This window comes from Astatotilapia calliptera, chromosome 1 (assembly GCF_900246225.1).
Source record: "Astatotilapia calliptera chromosome 1, fAstCal1.2, whole genome shotgun sequence".
Lineage (NCBI taxonomy): Eukaryota > Metazoa > Chordata > Actinopteri > Cichliformes > Cichlidae > Astatotilapia > Astatotilapia calliptera.
Window position 1 is genome coordinate 14,673,569 of NC_039302.1, and position 21,448 is coordinate 14,695,016.

Below are 21,448 nucleotides of genomic sequence, written 5' to 3' on the forward strand. Positions count from 1 at the left end.
TATACTCTTGATGGATTTTAATGTGAAATACAGTAGACAGGTTCTTCCAGCTATGTATAGTGTACAACTCATCACACCTGAACATTTACTGCTAAGCATTTTCTTCACCGTGACTCATTTTCTAGACTAAAGTGCAGAATTTCATGTTTAAACAAAAGGAAATGTTTACCAAACTACACAACCATTTCATACAGCACAGACCTAAGAATATTAATCACATATTTACACTGCTGCGTGTTTGTTTCACACACAGTATGTACAGCAGTCACAGTGACTCAGTTTAAACAAAAAATTAAAAAAGTGCAAACATCTGCTGGAATGAGTGCTGAATTTAAGTAACAGGGAGAGGTCAGGATTCTTCAGCAGTGATACGAGAGCGACAGGTCGCCCGGAGCTTAGTCAAGGTTGCCATGGAGAGACTTCCTGGTTCAGTGAAGATTTTCTAGGAAAGGCAAGAGAAACGGGGATTAAAGGATTACTAAAAAGGAAAAGTAATATCTCTAATCTTTCATCCCGTAAAATGACTCATGATGATTTTTAAGAGTTGTAGGGGTCTTTACCTGCATGAATGTGTGGCACTCCTCTACAAATGGTCCGTGTGTGATCTGCTTGAAGCTCTGGCAGACATCTGGCAGTGACTGGGACTGCTGAATCAGATCCTGGTTGTGATGGATCAGAGTCAGAGCTACGCGGAACAGGATTTTCGAGCCCTCGTAGAACAAACAATCCCAGATCCGCAGAACAGTCTGGGAAAAGCAGCAGCAAAGCACTGAATCCCAACAACAAAGTAGTGCACAACATGAAGAGTAAACCATATGTAAGGTTCTACTGAACAGAGCTTGGGAAGTATTAATGCAGGTTAACAGCATTTTTGCAGTAGTTTGCAGGGTCAAACAGGCCTCCTGCTCAATTAGAATCAGCTGTCTTTATTAACTTTAGTAGATGTAATGAAGGCAAGTACAATTTTCACCTCCTTTTCAATTTACCTTAAAAAATTTTCCAGTGTTTTTAAGCTCTTAACTTTTATTTTTAAGCATTTTTCATGGTAGATGTTTGTAACAGTGGATGAAGGAAAACTTCACATCACCCCCAAACTCTTCCTGTTCAGGTATCATTTCTGACACTAGAGAAAAGGAGGTGTTTGAATCTGCTGGCAGTTCAGCTACATTCAGACTTGCATAGTGGTTCAAAAGCCGTTTAATTACTTCTTTTGCCATTTGTGTATAATTAACTACAGAAACTACAAACAGCATTGGCTTAAAAAAGTCATTTATTTTATAAACTATTTTACCTTTACCATTTCTTCCCTGCTGTGTAATGTAATGTGAGGTCACCTCCACACACATGTGCATAGAGCACGTGTACAGCGGCAGTGCTCACACAGCGGCCATCTCACCACTGCTGTTTGTTCAGAGAAGTTGGTGCATGCAGATTTGACCCACCTGGACAAAGCTCACAGTAACTTTGCCATAAATTGTGGTGCTTTTACATATTTATGCATTTACAAAAACAAGCAGTTACTTGTAATAATTTTGTAGTTTCCTCAGCACTGCTGCTAAAAATGCAAATACAAATTTGACTATTTTCTGTATTTCTAGTGTCTTTTTTTAATGTAGAGAGGTGCAAAATAGTGGGGAGAATTTTCTTTTCCTTTCATTTTTCACATCCAACTTGTTATTTTCCACTTTCTCTGCAAGTGTTACACCCTCCTACAGCAGTTGTATCTGGGGAACAAACATAGCAGCTCACACCCTCCTGAAGGTCAACAGAGGGAGACAGAAACAATAAAGACTTCTGTATAAAGTGGGTTAGCTGCACTGGATTAATTAAACACAAGGAATAAAACAAAAGTTGTCATTTTTATCGAAACCCACTAAAAAAAAAAAAAAAAAGGGCTGTGATGAGTATTTAGTAAATAATCTGACTATTTTTCAGATATTACAACTACATGTCAATAAAAAAAAAAAAAAAAAAGTTTTGTGGCAGTACTGATAGGAGTTGGATCATGAGTATGAAACGCTGATCACAGACACACTCACCTCTACAGGCAAGATGTCTATGTAGAGACAGATGAACCACCGGGAGACCACCAGGGTCCACATGATGTTATGGTCCACCATGATCTGCCATACTGGCGGGATTTTTACCTTCACCAGCTCCCCTAACACCTCCTGATCTGTCTTCAGACCCAGCATGGCTGGACTGTAGTAGTCTGTAACCACAACGCAGACACACATCGTTGATAAGAACAAAGCAATATATGCAATACAACACCTGAATGAAGAGCTTAAATGTAAATTTAATAAACATTTCTTGTTTGACTACAAGATCCAAATGAAAAGAGTGCAGCTCTGAAGCCACACACAGAGGCCACGTGATAGGATTATTCTTAGCCTACAGCACTGGTACCCAAAGGGCCTGGACGCATACACACCTGTCACAAGATCGGGTCTGTACTACAAAGCAGGATTTCAACTTATCCGCATAACTTCCGGGTTAACCCTGGGGTTTCTGTAATTTGAAGCTGGTTCACTTTATACTACGTTATATTGCCAAGGTAACTTATACTGTTTCCCTGATGAGCATCAGTAAATATAGTTTCACAGGTGCAATTTTATTGCTTCAGCTTTCTTTACAGGCTTAAAATGGGCAAAACGTTTTTACAGCACATATTTTACAGTCTTACTGACTAAAGCTCTTAAAGGGCACACATGTAGTACTAGATACTAAATTGAGACACACTGGTTATATTGAACGTGCTTCATAGCACAGGGCTCAGAGTGGCAGTAAGTGAATGCACAGAAACACTCACCTGGTAAAATTCTGCCGAGCAGTGCCTCCATCAGCCAGAAGGATTTCTCTTCATCTTTTGTGACGATGAGTAGATACCCAGCGATGAAGTTCATCCCCTGAAGCCAAAGACACACAGTTAGGTTTCACATGAGTCCTGTAATCCTGCCTGAGCACACTGTATCAGACAGAAGAGCTCTTTAATAAAGCATCTAGGGCACAGAGCAGTAAGTGTACACTGACTGAATGGGAATTAAGAAAAAAAAAAACAACAACCACTGAGTATAATTAAAGATAAATGGATTCTATTTATGCCTGGCAACAAATGTAACATCAACACACCCTTGTTTAAATTGCAAACCAAGTTGCATATGATCTGGTGAATGGAATTTGGCTTTCATATGCTAATAATAACCACAGTCAGTTGGCATAGACACATAAAGCCTCTTTCTGGACACAGAGGCAAATTATTGGTAAGTGTTGATGATAAAGTAACTTCATTAAGGATAAAAACTGCTGTTTTTATTTACAGTTTACATTACTGTACATTTTAACCCCGCAGCACAACTCTTAAATGATGGACCAACGCAAGGTGGCTTTGCTGAAATCCAAACTAATATCACAGAATAATAATACTAGATTTTTTGCTTTACCTCATTACATTATCATTCCTTAAATATTATTCAAAATCCACATCAGGGTAGAATCTGTGGCGCTGAGCCGTACCTGACAGTAGCCCACAGCTGGATTGTGGTGTCCATAGGCCAGCAGCACATTGTACAGAGCTTTCTGCATACATGGGTTTGACGTCTTGTGGAAGTGGATGTTTTCCGGGAATGTTCTGTTCAAGTCTGAAAACGAGAGACCACAAGGACACCGATCACACTGTGTGTGGAGTGTTTGTATACACGCTGTAACAGATAAGGAGCAGGAAACTGAAACCCTGCTTTTAAATGTGAGACCGTGTCAGTCTAAACATTAACTTGAATATTTGGACTTTGTGTCTTTTATTCTGAAACGGGCTCGGAAAACATGGAAAAATGTTTCCATTCTGATGACCAGAAATCCAAGCATTTCTTCCAGGCACTGCTCACCACTTGGCTACAAACACCCCTAAGGTGAAACACAGAGGTGGTATTATTATAGTAAATGGACCGGCACTCTTATAGCGCCTCTCAACTGAGAACTCAAAGTCGGGGATTGATTCACCGACTGGTAGACGATTCACTCTACCACCAGAGCCACAGTCGCTCAATGTGGTCCATTGTGTTGCGTCTGTGTTGCATGCAAATTATTTGAGTGACTTTCACACGCGTTGCTATAACAACCCCAGGCACTTTGAGGTGGTGGTACTCAATTGTAATGAAAAACCACTGAAACAGAATAGAGTCGAGCTGAGTAGGTACTAGTGAAATAGAGGGTTAAGGAGTTGCTTTGTGAGTTTAGGAGAACCTGAAGGAATAAAGAACCAAAACACTGAAATCCAGGTGCACAAAGCCTGTAGAGGTTTATTTCATTTTTTATTTCACAAATAAATAAAGATATTAAAATGAAGACAAAGACACAACAAAGCTAAATTTTACAGAGCTTTTAATTGCAAATACTTAAAGTTTGTGTGTCAAAAAGTTAATCTAATATTAATTTTGGCCAATCATAATTTAAATGGTGGAGAATATTTCACATCTTCAGCAATAAGCTGTACCCTTAGCTTATTGCTGAAGACGTGAAATATTCTGAGTGAGAAACTGAACAGGCTGACCTGTCTTGATGGTCTCCACAAGTTTGGGGTCGTGCTCAGCTCCCAGCAGGGACTGGTAGTGCCCTGGGTTCCTCTCCAATTGATCTTGAGCCCCACTGGCTGCCATCCAGATCAGAGCCCGGTGCTCATTGGGAATTCCTTTGCGTACGTAACGCTTTACTGGAACAGAGGGGAGTATTTATGTTGAGTTCACATTTATGGACTATGAACTGTGTGAGTGTGTTTTGTTTTCATACTCACATTTCATATTCTTCTGCACCTTGCTTTTGCCCTTCAGTAGTTTGGACCACTTGATGGCTCGTCGGGTGAGCACAACTAGATACTCAGACATGAGCTCCTCATATGACTCATAATCAAAGTCCTCTGACCGCTTGAAGCCATACGGATCCACTCTGAGAAAAGTGGACAAAGTTACAAACTACTTCAAAGAAGCAAGTTATCGAAATAGTTTTCAGGCTCGTCATCATCAAAGCTTAAAAAACAAACAAACTGGAAAACATTTATTTAAACAGGAAGTGTACCTTTGTGTTGTGATTCTTTGAGCGTGAGCCAAGACAAGCTGAGTAGATATCAAAAAATTGCTTTGTTTTATTAATGTTGTGTTTTATAAATACCAATAGCTCCATCTGTAATCTGGTCCTACAGTACGTGAAGAAGTTGTGGCTGTAGGTGGCTCAACCTTACGAATTAGGTAACACAATAATCTGATTAACCCAAGAGCAAAGGCGTCCCTTGAAGAAGAAATGCTCCTACTCCACCGTCACACAAGAGTCTGGATTTGCAGAAACTACTTTACAGTGAAAAATAAACACACAAACTTTAAAATTATCTTCATGCAAAGGTTAAGTTTCTCCTCTGAGAGTGTCCTTATTGCCAAAGCAACAGTAAGCACAGACATTGGATGTATCAGTGTTGATGTTACCAATGTGTCATCTGATTTGTCGTGCTGGTTTGTGTTCACAGTTCCACTTCACATACAGTAAACAACTGTATGTGCAGTATGGAGTATATATATATATAAACGTTAGTAAATTCAAGAGCGTTTCCAATCAGTACCACCACCTGTACATCGAAACGAAGCTTATTCACTGTAAACCACAGCTGACAAAAATCCCTCTCATAGGGAGTTAGCAACATTTTGTAAAAAGGTGTTGATTCATTATCAGTGTGATGGCTCTAAATTTACTCTCCATTAGAGAGTAAACTCTTTATACAGCTTCTTATTTTGTCATAAACATATATGCTTACAGTGGTGCATGCTTATAGTAAACATGGAGTGAGTCTGTGAAAGCTCAGAGCCTCAGTTTCAGACATTTTTTTTCTACTCTTGGGTCTTTATGATGACAGGCACCTTGCTCTGGTTATGAGCAAAGAAACCCCACTCAACCGCTATTCAAACCATCTGTTTGTAAGGAGCAGCCAATCAGACACCAGGGCAGCGCAAAAGATAAGTAAGGGTTATTTTTTACGGTAAATTATTCAGAACTACTCTTGTAGAATCCAAATATAAAAACGTGGAGCCATTAATCAGTACGATATGTAGCTTTTGAGTAATAATGTTTACAGGACGAAGTAAAATCCAAAATTACAGCCTCCAAATGACCACTACAATGAAGTCAAAGTTAACAAAGCCCTGTAGAAGAGTGTTAACAAAGCATTAACATTATAATTCTCATGAAGGTGGGATTTATTATGGGTCTGCATTAGTTTGGGTGAATTCAGTAACGTGGCAGTTATTCAGTGGAGTAAACTTCAAGTAATTGTAATTTAATCCTAAGCTTTTTACACACGTACAATACTCTGTAATACTTCAGTACTCACAGTAGACACTTTTTGATATATGTGAACATGGTGGGGAAAAATACTAAATAAAAATACTAAATACAGTCAACATCAGTTTTGGCGGCCTGAAAACAAAATCTTTGTGATGCTAACACTGACTAATAACCTGACTCCTGTTTATATATGTTAGCTTTAGTCAGGTTTAAGCTACTATTACAGTAACCGTCAGAAGTACCTAACAGCTCAAATAAACAAAGTGATATCTGCTTCGTGATTTACGAAACTCAACTAACTTTGAGAGCAGAAAAATAATAACAAGTCGTATTTATTTATTTGTTTGTTTTAAGCTTTCTGTGATTATTAACCATTTTTCAACGTTACCTGTCCACCCTGTCTTTAGCTCCACGGTCGGCGGGGGAGCGGCTCCCGTTGCTCGGTTTGCTCTTCTCCATTACCGCCTCTAGTCCTGCTCCGGTGATATCCCTTGTATGTATCCGCCGTGTTGTTTGCTCCAAAGAAAAAAAAAGCTCACAGTTAACAAGAAAATCAAAGTTAGGGTAAGTTAGCCCCAAGCCTGACTTTTTTCCCCCATGTGTGCGAGCGGTGGGAAACCTGCTGAGACACAGCTGCTTTTCCCCGGAATTGGGGAGAGACTCATTCTTGTCTTTCGCGCGAACTAACAAGTTGTTTAGTGTCGTCCCATCCGTCAGACCGTGTTTGGTGAAAAAGTAGAGTTTTTCTCGAGTTTTATCGCCATCTACATGCACCTGTTGCTGCGGGTCCCAGGCGCGATAGAGTGCAGCTAACAAGCAAACACTGCGGTTTCCCTTTTTTCTATCCCCGCTCTAAAAGCCACTCGGGTGCTCGGTAACTTCCACTCCCGTTGTCATGGAGGATCTCGTACATGTGACGTATGTCCCGGGACACGCGCTTCAATCAATCCGTAATGCTGCTTTCGAGGGATTCCGTAACATCCCGTTTCAAAGCTCTCACGGGACAAACTATCAGCTATGTTGCATTCAGGAGGCTTTGGGGGAATACGATGCAGAGCTGTAGAGAAGTAGAAAAAGAAAAGGAGAAGATGTAAGCATTGTTCTAAGGTTTGAAATAAATCAGGTTAGGCTTTGCTCATCAGGTATAGAAACGCACAATAATAACTGCTTTAAAAGTAAAACACCCTTTCTTCTGGAAAGTTAAAAATGCTACTATTTTTCCACTATACGCACTATATTTTTGCTTATAAAAAGCTTATAAGCAAATTAAAACTTACTTATAAAAAATAATAATAATAAGCCAAACACTGTTTGAACTCGTGCACTGGAACGAGGGTGTCTTAAAAGTACCAATATGTCCTACTGCAAGTAAAAGCATCATAAATTGTAAGCAGCTCTCCCTGCAAGGCCACGTCACACAGGTGAACGTAGCCACGTGTTGGGCCGCTCTGTCGTACAAAATATGCCTGAAATTAAATTAATATATGCTGTTTTGGTGACTCGGGACTACAAAAATAACTATAAATAAACATTAAAGGCCAAGCTCAAAGTAAATACGTGTCAAAGTATATCAAATTAATCGGTTTACCTGAGTTTTTGTCGTCCTTCCTTCAGCATAGATTCATGTTCAAAAAGTACCATGAGTGGTTAAAATAACATTCACTCTTTTTAAGGCTAGTTTGAAATCTCTTGAAAAATAAAAACAGCATAAACATCAAGCTAGTGTCATACAGAGATGGGCAGTAACGCGTTACTTGTAACGCGTTACTGTAATCTGATTACTTTTTTCGAGTAACGAGTAAAGTAAGGGATTACTATTGCAAAATCGGTAATTAGATTACCGTTATTTTCCCGTAGGAACGCTGCGTTACTGCGTTACTAAAACCGTGTTTTTTTGCGAGAATGTCTCACGACAGTGACGTAAGCGAGTGCGCCGTTAGTGACAACAGCTGTGTGCAGATCAACAATGGATCACATATCGAGTGCGGGAGAGAGTATGAGCATGCAGCGTTTAAAGCGTGGAAGTACTGACCTTACTTTGAGTTTGATTCCATAAAAAGTGACAAAAACATTAGCGTCCATCGTGCGTGGGAAGAAAACTTCTTTTTACAGCGAAAAAAACCCCTAAACTTCCAAGGAAGCACCGAGTGTGCAACGAGGTAATGGGAAACTCACAGAGACACTGCCGTATCCTTCCACTGACCGCTGCACACCTGCACCAGGGTAAACCTCCGCCTACTGCAGTCCTGCTTTACAGGTGAAAATAGAGCAACAGGACCGCTGAGTCTTTGACTTTATTTATGTTCTGCTGTGTTTTACTTGCATCTATTTGAAAGAGTGAGTGTAAACACAAAAAATTATTTTATTTTATGTGCTGGAATGTGCAGAAAATAGGTTTAAATGTTAAACTCATTTATTCAAGTCACAGAATGTTGCATATAATTAAATTTTTGCTTGATGCATAAAGTTAAAAGATTAAAAATGATAAAACAAGTTAAAAAAGAGACTTTTCCATTTGATTACATTTTGTATGATGGATTATGTAGAAAAAGTAGAATTGGGCTGAAAGATCTATCGCTTTATCACCTATTCAGGTTGTAAATCGTGTTTTTAAAAAGTAACTAAGTAACTAAGTAACTAAGTAATTAATTACTTTTGAAAATAAGTAATCAGTAAAGTAACGGGATTACTTTTTTGGGGAAGTAATCAGTAATTAGTTACTGATTACTTTTTTCAAGTAACTTGACCAACACTGGTGTCATATTATGTCTCTGTGATGTCATCAAACCACTCTTCCTTCTTATGGCTGTGGTAACCTTGATAAAAAAAAACTGATTTCCAGGAAGGCCTTTCAAAACAACAATAATATTGTTGTGACTGTTTAATGCAGCTCTTCTACCTGGACCTATTTTTAATATGTCATGTCATAGGAACAGGCGCTGAGTCATGACTATTTTTGAATCTGTGGACAGCAAACGCAACGACAAACAAGCAGCAGTCATAATAATTTGACCCAGGCTGATGATGACAGAAATTCCTAACCAAAACAGCAGCCAGAAGTATCAGTATGTGTTTGTGTTGCATGACTGAGTCTTAATATTAGACATTTAATGGATCTACATTAAAGACACACCAAATTTGTAGTTTTAACTATTCTCAACACAGTAACAATGAAGCTACGCTCTTTATCACCAGTAACTCTGAGGGTAAGCCTTGAGGTGTACAGGAAATGGAACAGGTTAGCCTCTATCTTTTCTACAACAACCTGTCTAGTGCTGTGATAAAGTATTTGCCCCCATTATTTTTATTATTATTTTATTATTTGTGTATTTGTCAAATTTAAATGTTTCCAATCAAGCACATTTGTAATATCAGAAAAAGATAACCCGAGTAAATATAAAATGTAGCTTTTAAATGATGATTTCATTTATTAAGGTGAAAAAAGCTATCCGGACCTACCAGGCCCTGTTTGACTGTTCACATCTCTGTATATACTACTTACTCTTAGTGCTTCAAAGTTACCACACTTTTTTCTTTCTTGTCTGAACAACCAAAAGCAAATACTTTTTAAAGGTAGACCTAAATAAAAATACAGGCTACTCTATGGTTAGCCATATAGAGTGTGCATTTGCAGCAGTTCAGTTCTTGTATCAGCGTCTTCACATGGGAACAGGAAGAATGAACTGAACAAGATTAAACCACCACATTTTCAGAACAGACTCTGATGACCCTGAAACGTTCATATGAGGGCATGTGTTTGTGCCCTTGGTAAGTTAAATAGGTAAACCATGTTAGTCTATGTCAAAGGGCCTTTGACAACCACACAGCTTAAAAATAACAATAAAGAACAATTTGAGTTTGCACATGTCCTTCAGTGATGGAGCACATGATTTTTACTGCTTAGCTAAAATGCACGAAAGAAAGTACTTTTTGACATTTTTAACATTTCAGTTTTTAATCATTTTGAAATTGTATTTAACCTCCTAGGACCTGGCACATATGTGGACATCACATTTTGGGACGTCTAGACCAAAATACTCTCTACAAGGGCCTGATATGCACTTAGGAGGACATTATGCCACTGTTCTATCAACATCTGAAATGAATCTCCTCATATGTGGATCTCATTTTTCTCAAAAACAAATTCTGGTAATTCTTTGTTTTTACATTCTTTAGGTCCCAATCAGCCCAAATAGCAATGAGAAATTAAAAATGCATGCCATAAAAGAGTTTGGGTCTTAGGAGGTTAAAGAACACTTTGCCCATTTTTCTAAAATAATATAAATACAAAACTTTACAAACATGTCACCTACCTGGCTAACAGATGTGGACAGCACTTTTGCCTCCCTCTGTCTCAGTTATACTCAACAATCTATACAAATGAATGAATATTATTAAGATGCACTATTAAGGTTCTAAGAACTTCATTAACCCAGTCAGCTGTATTTTGCTGTCGGTGACCTGAATGACACACATATGAAAATGGAAAATTTAGATTTTTAGAGTTCTGCTCCTGTCCTGTTTTGCATTTATTTAGAAAAAAAGAAATGAACAACCTAGATTCACTAACATATAATACTGTGTTGTTTCATTTTATTCATGGACAAATAGAAGGGATATTGCATTAAAGGGGTATTGCATGTAAAATATGTAGACAGAATACAGTTAAACTTAAACAGCAGTGTGTACTGTACAGTTCCTGAACATTTCATTGAGCACATTTACAGTAAATTCAGTCAGACCACAGCTTCAGAAAGAAAAGCAGTTTAAAGACAAATGAGTGTAACATCAGTGTTGTTTGTCTGCGCACAGATTTAAATGGCAACAACTCAACCATGACACACATTTGGTCTATCAGTAAAAATGTTAGTATTCTTGGGAGGGATATTGTATGTTGTAATATACCATAAATATGACAGAAGATACCCAACGGCACTAGACTTTGACTTTTTCCTAGTTTGTATGAGCCTGTGGATTGCAGCTAATTTGCTGTTTATAATATTAATTGAATAATACTAGTTACCTGGTGGTTCATTTGTAAGTCAGTATTGTCAGGGCAAACTGAAAACATGAATTTATCAGTCTAGAACGTGAAGGTGTCAGTAAATCGTATAACTTTGGGTTTATATGTTTGCTTGACTGATGGATCCCCGTAGTTGATTGTCGTGTACTTCGGTCTCTGCTTTGCATCCTCTCTCTTGTGTTGAGGTAAAGTTACAGCAGAGACCTGACTGTCTTCAAACGTTTCCTTACTGGCAGCATCTTCTAAAAGTCGAACGCTCTGCATCGTACTTGTGCCTTTACTGTCCACTGGTTTTGCTGCTTTTGTTTCCTCTTCGACCTCCCCGTCTCTTTCTTGTGATTCACCCTCTGCTGCTGTTCCTCTTCTGTGTGTAGGGAGGCTGATGCCATTACGCAGGCTTGGGTTAGTGTCTTGAAAGTTCTCCAGCGTCTTTAGTGCAGTGCTAAGAGCAGCCAAAGACGTATCAGATTGCGTTGGTGGAAGTGGATCGATAGGATTTATGATTTGTGGGGGCAGAGCTAATTGAGAGGAGGGATTATTCTGATCGGGACCTTGTTGATAACCAAAACTGTAAACACGTGGGATGACATACCTGGGCAACCTGCTTTGAACTGCCATAGGTCTTCGGGGATTTGCTTCTATGTTGTGATTGGTGTCGATGTGTGCGTGTGTAGAAAATTCCTTCATACTGGGTTTTGCATTGCCTTTGGTTATAGCAATGGAGGATTCACCTGCAGCTGATTCACTGAGAGACTGTTGCACATCTCCACCAGGACTAGCTGTTGTTATCCTCGCTGTCTTGTCCTGTTTTGGGCATTCTGAACTATTTGGACTGATTTCCTGCTCTAACTGCTCGAAAGAGGAATCTACACACATGGACCACACAGGAGAGCAGGTCCTGATTGTCACCACATGCCACTTGAGTGGAAACTCTACCTGAGGCAAGAGCCTGTAAGGTTCTGGGAACGACCACTCTGTCACAGAAGCTGAACAGAGCAGCTCTACATGTGCATATTTTAGTCTGTTGTTGCTACAATGTTCTTCATCATCACATTCTTCCCGTTGGACGCTGAAATCATAAGCTTGAGCCTTCACATGTTTTAATGAGCAGCAAACCTCATCATCTAAGCTCTTCTCTCCCATTTGCTCTGCCGTCAAATCTTTTCTGTCACCCGAGTGTGAGTGTGCCCGATCTTTCTTGTCATCCTGCACATTTCTAATTTCATCTTCTTTCGGCTCCGGCCCGAGAAGAATTTGATTCTCTGCGTTTGGTTTGTGGACACTTTGGACGCCCTCCTGTTCTCTTTCAAGAGAAGCTACCTTGTCTTTTACATTAACTGCCACTTTGACTCCTTGAGAACTCCTTTCATGAGAAATCTTTAAATCACTTCCCTGACACACAGTCGCCATGGTCTCGAACTTCTCAATAATGGAAGATAAGAGGATCCCTCTTCCAATGAGTCTTGGTTTGACCGGCTGTTTATTCAGCACTTTCTGCTCTTTTTGCTCAGCCATGGCAAACTTGGCCACCATATCCTTCACGCCGCCTTCTTTCTTCCGTTGTCTTTTGGCTCGTTCCCTCTTCTGCGTGCCATCCTCGCTGTCTCGGTTCATGTTACCCAGCAATCCTCTACTGCAGGGGAGAGTTCCCACCTCCCTCTGATGGGTGATGGGAGGTTTGGGTGTGGATCTTATGAATTTGGACTGGAGCAGCTGGAATGTGGTAAGGCGTCGGGGTATTAAGTCTCCTGCTGTATGATTTCCTTTGTTTCTTTGCGTCTCCACCCAGCGCTTTTCCGAGAGGTTTGAACTTGTCTCAGCAGTTTTCCCTCTGGTTATTTTTTCCGGTTCAGGCAGGTGAACAATTTCACAGTTTCTCTGAATTTGAGCCATTTTCACTGAAGACTCATTTCTTGGTTCAGAACGATGTTTGTTTCTTGCGTTTCTTTGTGATATATTATCTACATCTGGCTTTTCCGAGTTTCTATTTCTGGTGATCCACTTGGGCAGATCCTGTGTCAGGTATTGCAGGAGACTCTCGAGAATCCCACGGAGCACCGGACGGCATTTTGGATCTCTAATCAACTTCTTCAACATACTGGCATCCGGGATGTTAGCAGTTTTCTGAGAGTTTTGTCTACAGAGAATAGAGGACATGTAAAACCACCACTATTGTTTAAGCGCAGTCGTTACAGCAGAGAAGGGGGGACATTAGAGTTAGCTTTAAGGGAGTAATCGCCAGAATAAGTGCTTTAGAACTGCATGTCTTTGATTTCATGTTTTATTTCACCAGCAAGCAAAAGAAACCAACAACAAAAAAACAATACTTTTGCTGTAAATGGGAGTTCCAGCAGTCATTTTAACCCCGTAGCAAAATGTCCAGACTGGTAGCAAAGCAGCATGAATTAGATAATTAGTTCAGGAAACTGTGAGGGCGATTTGTGTAACAAGAAGGAAGTCTGATAGAATTATGAAGCTGTGCATCAAATTAAGGCGACAAAGAGAGCTGGGCACTTTACGTGTGATATAACTACACTTTAATTGTCACGTCATTTTAATATTAACTGTGTAGAGGTGCTTTGACAATGTGCTGCTGACAAGAGCATCAATAATAATCACGGTATTAGAACACAAAATTAATATTCTATGACTTAAAAACGTTAAAATCATCCCAACCACATCTCACATGCGCTAAAAATACATTTAATCTGGACTAAAAAGTACATAGTTCATGTTAAAGCAGGTTATAAAATAACCTTTTTTCCCCCACTGCTCTGTCATTTCAGTATAATTGAGGCATGTCATTAGTCGTTAGTATGTGAGGTACTAGAGTGCTGTGAAAAGAATATTTGCTCCCTTGTGACCTCCTGGATGACTCGTTGATGCGCTCTTGGAGTAATTTTGGTAGGCCGGCCATTTCTGGGAAGGTTCGCCACTGTTCCAAGTTTTTTCCATTTGCGGATAATGGCTCAAAGCTTGTTTCGTTGGGATCCTAAAGCTTTAAGCTTTGTAACCCTTTCCAGACTGATAGAAGTCTCTCAGCTGTTTCTTTAGTGTTGCTTTCTGAGATCTTTTAGCCTACTTCTATTTAAGTCATTTTTTAACAGGTCTGCCAGTAATCATGCCTGTGGTTAATTATGATTCAACAAGGGGCCCAAATACTTTTTCACACAGGGGAAGCGTCAAATACTTTTCCATGGCACTTAAGGTGTTGCATTACCATCAACTGAATATTAGACTGACAGATAACAGACAATCCCACACAAAGCATTCCTCTCAGCTTTGTACGCTGGATAGTGTGACCCATAATAAAAGGTTATTCATGACAGATCTGCAACTAGATCTGTACATACTGATCCAAGGAAAACCAAGGATAGCACGACAAAAGTAGTAAGGAGGAAGCAGGCTACAACTTAAAACTACTAGAGTGATGTGCAGAGTCGCTGCTAGCCAGCAGAGTTCAGGCCAGTGAATATCAGGATTACTTGTCTATGCATTTCTCTGCAGATGATGCCTTGAACAGCGCCTCTCCCAGCTCCTCCAGGCGTTCTCTTTTGTCCACATCCTGGTGCAGACCTGGGGGAACCTGGCTCAGGCCGTGCAGGAGGCCATAAAGACATCCCGCAATCAGGCCCGTGGCTTCACTCTCACCTATAATTAAGTTACAAAGAGTATGAGTTACACTAAATATCACTTTCATAGCACTGTGAAGGACCTCAGAGCTGTAGCTCACACCTCCGTGGAACATGGCTCGTTTGCACAGCTCAGCCCAGTCACTTCCTGCGGCCAGAAGAGCGTCATAGGCAATCATGGGGGCATCGTGGCCTCTCCGGCCTGCGCGGCCCTCTGAACTCCAACGCTTGTACATCTGTACTGACAGAAAAACAGAGTTAACGGGCATGCAACATGCCTGTTAGGAACTATCATCTATTGGCATGAAATTCTGAAAGAAAAGCCTTACTTTGTCTGTTTCCTCAGCATCATAGCGATCAGGGAACAAAGCTTTGTTGTGTCCCTCCTTATCAATCTCTCGCTCTTCAAGGTAAAACTGCCACTTGGCCTCAAAGTAGAACCAGTTTTCCTGATACTCTGCATTAGAATACACATTCACACATCAACTTTCACAGACATTTGTGCACATATTAAATGCTTTTTCTTTCATACCACAGACAGGCCCGGCCTAACCTGCCATGTGCCGTATGGTTTTCCTGCAGTACTCCGCAGCTCGTGTGATGACCTTCAAGAGCTCACGACCCCATGTCACAAGAGGTTTTCCCTGGATGGCGTAGGATGCAAATAGTGCCGTTGTCAGGGAACCTAGAAAGCCTGAAGCCACAAATGAGATCACAAGACACTTCGCCTGATCAGTCTGCTGATAGCTCAGGCTCACCAGTTACATCCATAATAAATTTGTGTTCTTGCTGCTAAAATAGAAATACTACGCAGTCAAACAGCAGCTTAATTATCTGCCTGTGACAGATTTCTTAGGATTAGAAGCTGTTAACATCGTCACCTGTAGGGTGGTTGTGAGTCATTCTTCCAGCTTCAATGCTGACCTCCACCAAGCTATCTAATCTCTCTGGTTGCCAGTATCTCATGCCCACACACATGGCCTTGGAAGCTGCACCGAACCCAGACCCTGAACATGGAGACATGTATCCAGATACACGTTTCTGTACTGTATCAACCACTGTGGTCAGAAGTTTACGTACATAAGCTCATCATGGGTATGAATGTCATGGTACTTTGAGGCTTTTAATTTCTTTGAACTGTTCTTTGTCCAAGGTCAAATGATTGTACAGCATGTTTACTAACTTTAAAAAAAAACTGGGTGCACAAGTTTGGACAAAAACCAAAATAAATTCAATCTACACAGGGTCAAATATATATAAATACACCCCCACTAATATTTTGTTAAGTGTCCCTTAGCGAGTTGCATCTCAACAAGTTTTTGGCAGCCGTCAACAAACTTCTGGCATATTTGTGTCTGAATATTTGACCACTCTTATTGGCAGAATTCATTTAACTGTGCAAGATGTTGATTTTAGGTGAAGTTGAAGAATTTGGAGGTAGTTCTCCTTCGTTCATCCACTTTGTGCAATGTACTATTATTCCTGGGAGGAACAGCTCCAGAGCATGATGCTACCACCACCATGCCTGACAGTTGGTACAGTGTTCTTACATTTGTCCTTGTCATTGTGGTCAAATAAAATTTTTCTCCAGAAGAGATTTAGCTTGTCTATGTGGACAGCTGCATATTTTAGTCCAGCTTAAAGGTGTTGGTTTTGGAGAAGGCACTTCTTTCTTGGTCTGCACCCTTTCGATCACAGGCGATGTAAAACTGGCTTCGCTGTGGATGACGAAGCTGGTGTTCCAGCAGTTTTCTGTATCTGCTAGGCTCGAGCCTGGGTGGTTCCTTGTATTTACATACAGTTGCTTGAACTGATGATCCTGGATTCTGCAGTTTGTTTTAGAAATATCTCCAAGAGACCTTTTCAGCTTGTATAAATCTTCAGTTCCCCCCTTTAATATCTTCACTGAGTTCCTTGGAGTTCCCCATTGTTTTGAGTATTGGTCAATCCAGTGAGTCCTGTCAAATAAATCCTTTTTATTCTCACAAAGAGAAACTACCTGTTACAGTCAACCATGATCACTAGCAAGAAGTTAATAGACCTTGTCAAGTTTAAAGACATAAGTGAGCCTGTATGTATACTTTTGACCCTGTGTGAATTACAGAAAATAAATTCAAACTTACAATCATTCCAACCTGGAACATTAGAACAAGAAATTATTACAAATCCATGATGACTGCATGTGAACCGTATGTGATCATGAACTCTAAAATACAATTTACATATATATATATTTAAAATCTCCAGTGACCTTTTTCATTGAAAGGTGTGTGCCAGGCAAGCAGAAAGTTGTAAGGTTTGAGATGAGCACAGTTCTCCACTGTGGCGGGATCAGGGACTCGGCCCTGGAGAGACACCACGGCTTCAACGTAGAGACGCACCAGCTCTCTGTACAGGTCCTCCAGACACCAGTAATCTGGAAACACACACACACACACAAACCCCCGAGTCAAAGTCATTCATGCCTGGCGTGGAAGATGAGCTGAGTGGTGCTTTGATGAGCTAAATTTAGCCTCAGCCTGCCACACTGCTGATTAGCAGCGGCGTGCATGGAGTCACTTCCACACACTATGAGGTCAACTGGGAGCCACAAGCAGAGCCCGCAGACAGTGTGCTAGAATCTGTGGACTGTACATGTGTGTGTGTGGATTAGAGAGTGTCCGTGTGGACAGAGAAGAACCACCTTTTAGTCAGTGATTCATAACTTGTGATGAAGGACTCAGACCTTCACTCATAAAGAAGTCTGTCCACTCCAATGCATGTGTGGAAAGAAGGTGCTGGGAAAATATGAACTATTTTCTTTCAGATTAAATTTTTACTCACTGCTTTAAAGAAGACTGTGTAATGTAATTACTTTAATGAGTAATAATTGCTGTAACATTTGCTTTTACTTTGTCCCTGTAAGTCCAGTGACAGGGCAAACATTGAGAAGCGCAGCATACATTACACTCCATGTGCTGTTATCTGGCTGCTGTGTGTATGTGTGCATAAGTGCATATGTGCAGGCATGTTGGATTGTTGCTAAATAGAGCTTGCTAATCTCAAAATATGTCATCACCATTCTTTCTCAGGACCACTGTCACTGGCTTTGAGCCACATCTGCAGGCACACATGATACCAGCAGATTACAGAGGAGTCAGGCCTGCTATTGTTCCCGACAGCGGAGCAGAGGACAGGCTTTTCCAAAGTAGTCTATTTTGGACTCTTCTGTCCTGGAAACTTCGAGCCACATTGCGGGAGCTCAAGAGGGCATTTGGGTGAAGGCCTGCATAGTAAGGTTCCCGTTAAGATTTTTGTCTTTGATCCCCCTGTGGCAGAGATGGATCAGGGTATGTGAGGTTTTGTCATTCAGTTTTGATTTGCCAAAACGTGATTAGCAGCTTCCTTTGCCCGTATAGAAGCAGCTATTCTGGTCCCTCTGAGCACAGAGAGATTAGAGCCAGTCTGAACAGGCCAGATGCTACGTGTCTATTTTTGCATCAAATCAGGGTTGCGTCCGTGAACACAAAAAGACGGACCATTATTGGTTTTCTGTGAAGTTGGGTGTAAAATATGTGTTTTTATCTTGATCAGAATCACAATCATAAATCATAATTGTCATTAATCCCAAACGTACCTGTTACAAGTGCTTCTGCTGTGGTCATGTGCATCAGCGCAGCATCACTTAGGGGCCAGTTATCAGGATCCAGTTTTAGGGCCGCCAGTCCCCCCAGAGAGGCCAGTTCCTCTTGGATTATCTTTCCCGAGGTGCACCTTTCCCAACGGCCCTTTCTGTAGCCCAAGGCATCTCCTGCAGCACTTAAAACCATGGCTGCCTTGAATTTCTCCATGCTGCTTTTTGATCTGGGTCCTTTTAGGTGTACTTTACTACCTCAAAAAACAAGAAACAGATCAAACTTTCTTCCCCCAAAACATCCTAAAGAAGTTCAAAAAGCTTCTCCAGCTCTCGAAGTTTTTGTCAAAACTCACATTTTCCTTTGTTCGTGACACATCAGAGCTCTACTGCCTTCCCCATCCTCGCAGCTCTCTTGTAGTTTCTCATTAGTTTCTAGCAGACAAACTCTTAAGGGCGGGCAAACACGAAAGCATCGTGTTATCAGCCTCAGCTTCATTGAGCTGGGCGGTGGTGAGTGATCAGGTGTCTCCTAAAAAGGCAATCCCCCCGGTACCAAAGCTTGGTGTGGAATGGTAACAGGGGCCGGACACACTGGAGAGGATGCTAATGTGCTGTGGGCTCGAGTGCAAGCTTGTCAGCTGGTGCTGGACCTTGTTGAGAATCCTCCTGTCCCATGAGAGAGGAGTAAGAGGGGAGCATCAGTGACCCCCTGATACCATATAAGCTCAAGAGCTCAACACTTTAATCCCTCCTTCAGTGTTTTAAGCATCTTTATTCATCACCTCCTCTGACATCAGCAGCTGATCTATGCTTCAATTATGTGCACTGGTAGAGACCTGTTCTCAGTTTCTTTAATCCCTACTTGGTTGACTGCAAATTACACAAATGTGCCACACCCAACCCTTATTTACATTCATCAGCTGCCCTTATTATTATACTCAGAGTAACACTAGACAAAGCATTACCAGAAGAACAATGATCATGATGATATACAGCAGGAATGCAAGTTGATAAGAGGCAACTGTTAACAAGTAGCCATTTTACATACACTCAAACATGATGGGCAACTCGTCCTCAGCAGGAGGATGTTTTCTCCCCTCCCATTTCCTGCTGATTTTTTTAAAAACATCTCTGAAATCACTGTGCTGGGTTTGTGTTAAGTGCAACTGGACATAAACAACTTTTATATAACACAAATGTATTATTATTATTATTATTATTATTATAAATTGGTATGTGTTGTTCAATATGAGCTGAAAGAACTTTAAAAAAAAAAAAGTAAAACAAAGAGGCATGGGATCATTTCACAGTGGGGTCATCGGATAGTTTGTCCAGCAGAGGGCACTCCGACTCCTCTCCAGCACATTACCAATGACATCATTTTCTCTTTTTCAATAAAACTTCAATGTTCATAGTTCTCAAGCATTTTGCCCATCACCATCTAGCTGTTTGAAAACTCTGAGGGGTAAATATACAAAGGTCACTGGATCAAGGCAACTGTAGTTAATTAAAACTAAACTAAAATCAAAAACTACAAATAGTTGTGAAAAAACCCACCTTTTACAAGATTGTTAAAAACAACATGCTTTATTGACAACATTTATCAAGAAAACAATGTTCGGTATGCTTTTGCAGCAGAAACATTACTCTGTAAATACCTGTTTTCTTGCCAGCAAAAATAACACTGTCTTAAAGACCATGACCACGTGCGACTAGAAACAGCCGATCGCACATTCGACAACTAAAAATGCACTGAATGTAACAGAACACTAAATACTGGAAGTTGTTTTGTCACTCCTGAACCACAGGTGTTAGATAACAGCCACCCTGGCTGACGGTGGCGATGCTGACAGGACGGAAACTTTGTTATTAAAGCAAGATGTCTAACTTAATTACAACGGCAAACACTGTGACGCAATAATCAGTCTGGAAGTGAACCCACAATCCAGTCCCGATTTACCTTGAACTTAAAAAAAAAGAAAGAAAGAAAATGATACATTCACACACATACCACCACAGTTTATGAGTGACTGTGTTTACATAAATATGAGCATTTCCAACCAGGTTGTCAAGTTATTTCCCCCTGTAGGTAGCTGCAGATGCAAGAGAATTACTATCTTTATTTCAGCACATGGTTTAACTGAAGTGACAACACATGACAGAACCAGAACTGACAAATACAGGAAGCCGCACAGCTCACCCTGACTGAGGAGAGGGTGACGGGGACCTGAGCTCTGGTACCTTCTGCCTAGGGGTGCAACGATATTCGTATCGATATTGAACCGTTCGATACAGTGCTTTCGGTTCGGTACGCATATGTATCGAACAATACAAAATTTGTAATTTATTTTATCAACTTTCCTTCTGACGATGCTGTCTGTGTTGAGCGCTCAGTGAATCTGCGTTCGACTACTCCGCCTAGGGTCGACAGTGCAGCCTAGGCGGAGTAGTCAAACGCAGATTCACTCGTTAACGTGTTGGCCGTCTAGCCCCATGCACGGGGCGATTGGCGGTAGCTCGTTAACGGAGATTTGCCGTGTTGTGGCGTTAACGTCATTTCAACGAGATTAACCTGAAAGCACTAGTGGGAACACAACGAATATGACTGCACATTTACGCCGACATCATCCTAGTGCAAAGACAAAAACAACAAGCATGCTACTAACTTTAGCCGAGTCATTTAGACAGCTGTTTAATATGCTGCTGAGAATATAGCCCAGAAGAAGCGGATAGTATAGCTTTTATTTTGGAAAGAGACATTTCTCTGTAATAAACTCTCTTTTCCAAAGATGAGTGATTCCTCAATCAGATACAGGGCTCGCAATATCGCTAGCCCGACGTCCCGGGGCTAGC

General features: G+C 40.7%; 2 protein-coding genes across 6 annotated transcripts; both read right to left on the minus strand.

Annotated features, from left to right (window-relative positions):
• On the minus strand, positions 1-8,518 carry grtp1a (growth hormone regulated TBC protein 1a). Of its 3 annotated transcripts, none has more exons than XM_026165421.1 (9): positions 8,500-8,518; positions 6,713-6,840; positions 4,790-4,941; positions 4,550-4,708; positions 3,517-3,641; positions 2,813-2,909; positions 2,040-2,212; positions 561-746; positions 1-442 (listed from the first exon to the last, which is right to left on the minus strand). In XM_026165421.1, the coding sequence occupies exons 2-9, from the start codon at positions 6,781-6,783 to the stop codon at positions 350-352; spliced, it is 1,056 nt and encodes a 351-aa protein (XP_026021206.1). In that variant the 5' UTR covers positions 6,784-6,840; positions 8,500-8,518; the 3' UTR covers positions 1-349. The 3 variants fall into 3 exon arrangements, with proteins under 3 accessions (XP_026021206.1, XP_026021197.1, XP_026021188.1); XM_026165412.1 differs by lacking the exon at positions 8,500-8,518 and adding an exon at positions 8,357-8,375; XM_026165403.1 differs by lacking the exon at positions 8,500-8,518 and adding an exon at positions 7,099-8,050.
• A 2,351-nt stretch (positions 8,519-10,869) lies between these two features.
• Positions 10,870-20,894, minus strand: adprhl1 (ADP-ribosylhydrolase like 1). 3 transcript variants are annotated; one of them, XM_026165373.1, is made up of 9 exons: positions 18,949-20,894; positions 18,596-18,846; positions 17,231-17,395; positions 15,861-15,986; positions 15,533-15,673; positions 15,309-15,436; positions 15,083-15,215; positions 14,833-14,998; positions 10,870-13,484 (listed from the first exon to the last, which is right to left on the minus strand). In XM_026165373.1, the coding sequence occupies exons 1-9, from the start codon at positions 19,089-19,091 to the stop codon at positions 11,408-11,410; spliced, it is 3,330 nt and encodes a 1,109-aa protein (XP_026021158.1). In that variant the 5' UTR covers positions 19,092-20,894; the 3' UTR covers positions 10,870-11,407. The 3 variants fall into 3 exon arrangements, with proteins under 3 accessions (XP_026021158.1, XP_026021174.1, XP_026021166.1); XM_026165389.1 differs by having other exon boundaries at positions 18,596-18,850; XM_026165381.1 differs by having other exon boundaries at positions 18,596-20,894.
• Between the last annotated feature and the right edge of the window lie 554 nt (positions 20,895-21,448).

Bases quoted from the DNA above. Each gene is read 5' to 3' on its own strand.
- grtp1a (XM_026165421.1), bottom strand. From the start codon at position 6,783: ATGGAGAAGAGCAAACCGAGCAACGGGAGCCGCTCCCCCGCCGACCGT. The intron at 4,709-4,789 runs GTGAGTATGAAA...CCTCTGTTCCAG, and splicing joins GGTGCAGAAGAATATGAAAT to TAAAGCGTTACGTACGCAAA. The intron at 2,910-3,516 runs GTACGGCTCAGC...CTTTGGCTTCAG, and splicing joins CAGCTGTGGGCTACTGTCAG to GGGATGAACTTCATCGCTGG.
- adprhl1 (XM_026165373.1), bottom strand. From the start codon at position 19,091: ATGAAGCTGAGGCTGATAACACGATGCTTTCGTGTTTGCCCGCCCTTA. The intron at 18,847-18,948 runs GTGAGTTTTGAC...TTTTTGAGGTAG, and splicing joins TGTCACGAACAAAGGAAAAT to TAAAGTACACCTAAAAGGAC. The intron at 15,987-17,230 runs GTCACTGGAGAT...CTCCATGTTCAG, and splicing joins CACACCTTTCAATGAAAAAG to GGTCTGGGTTCGGTGCAGCT.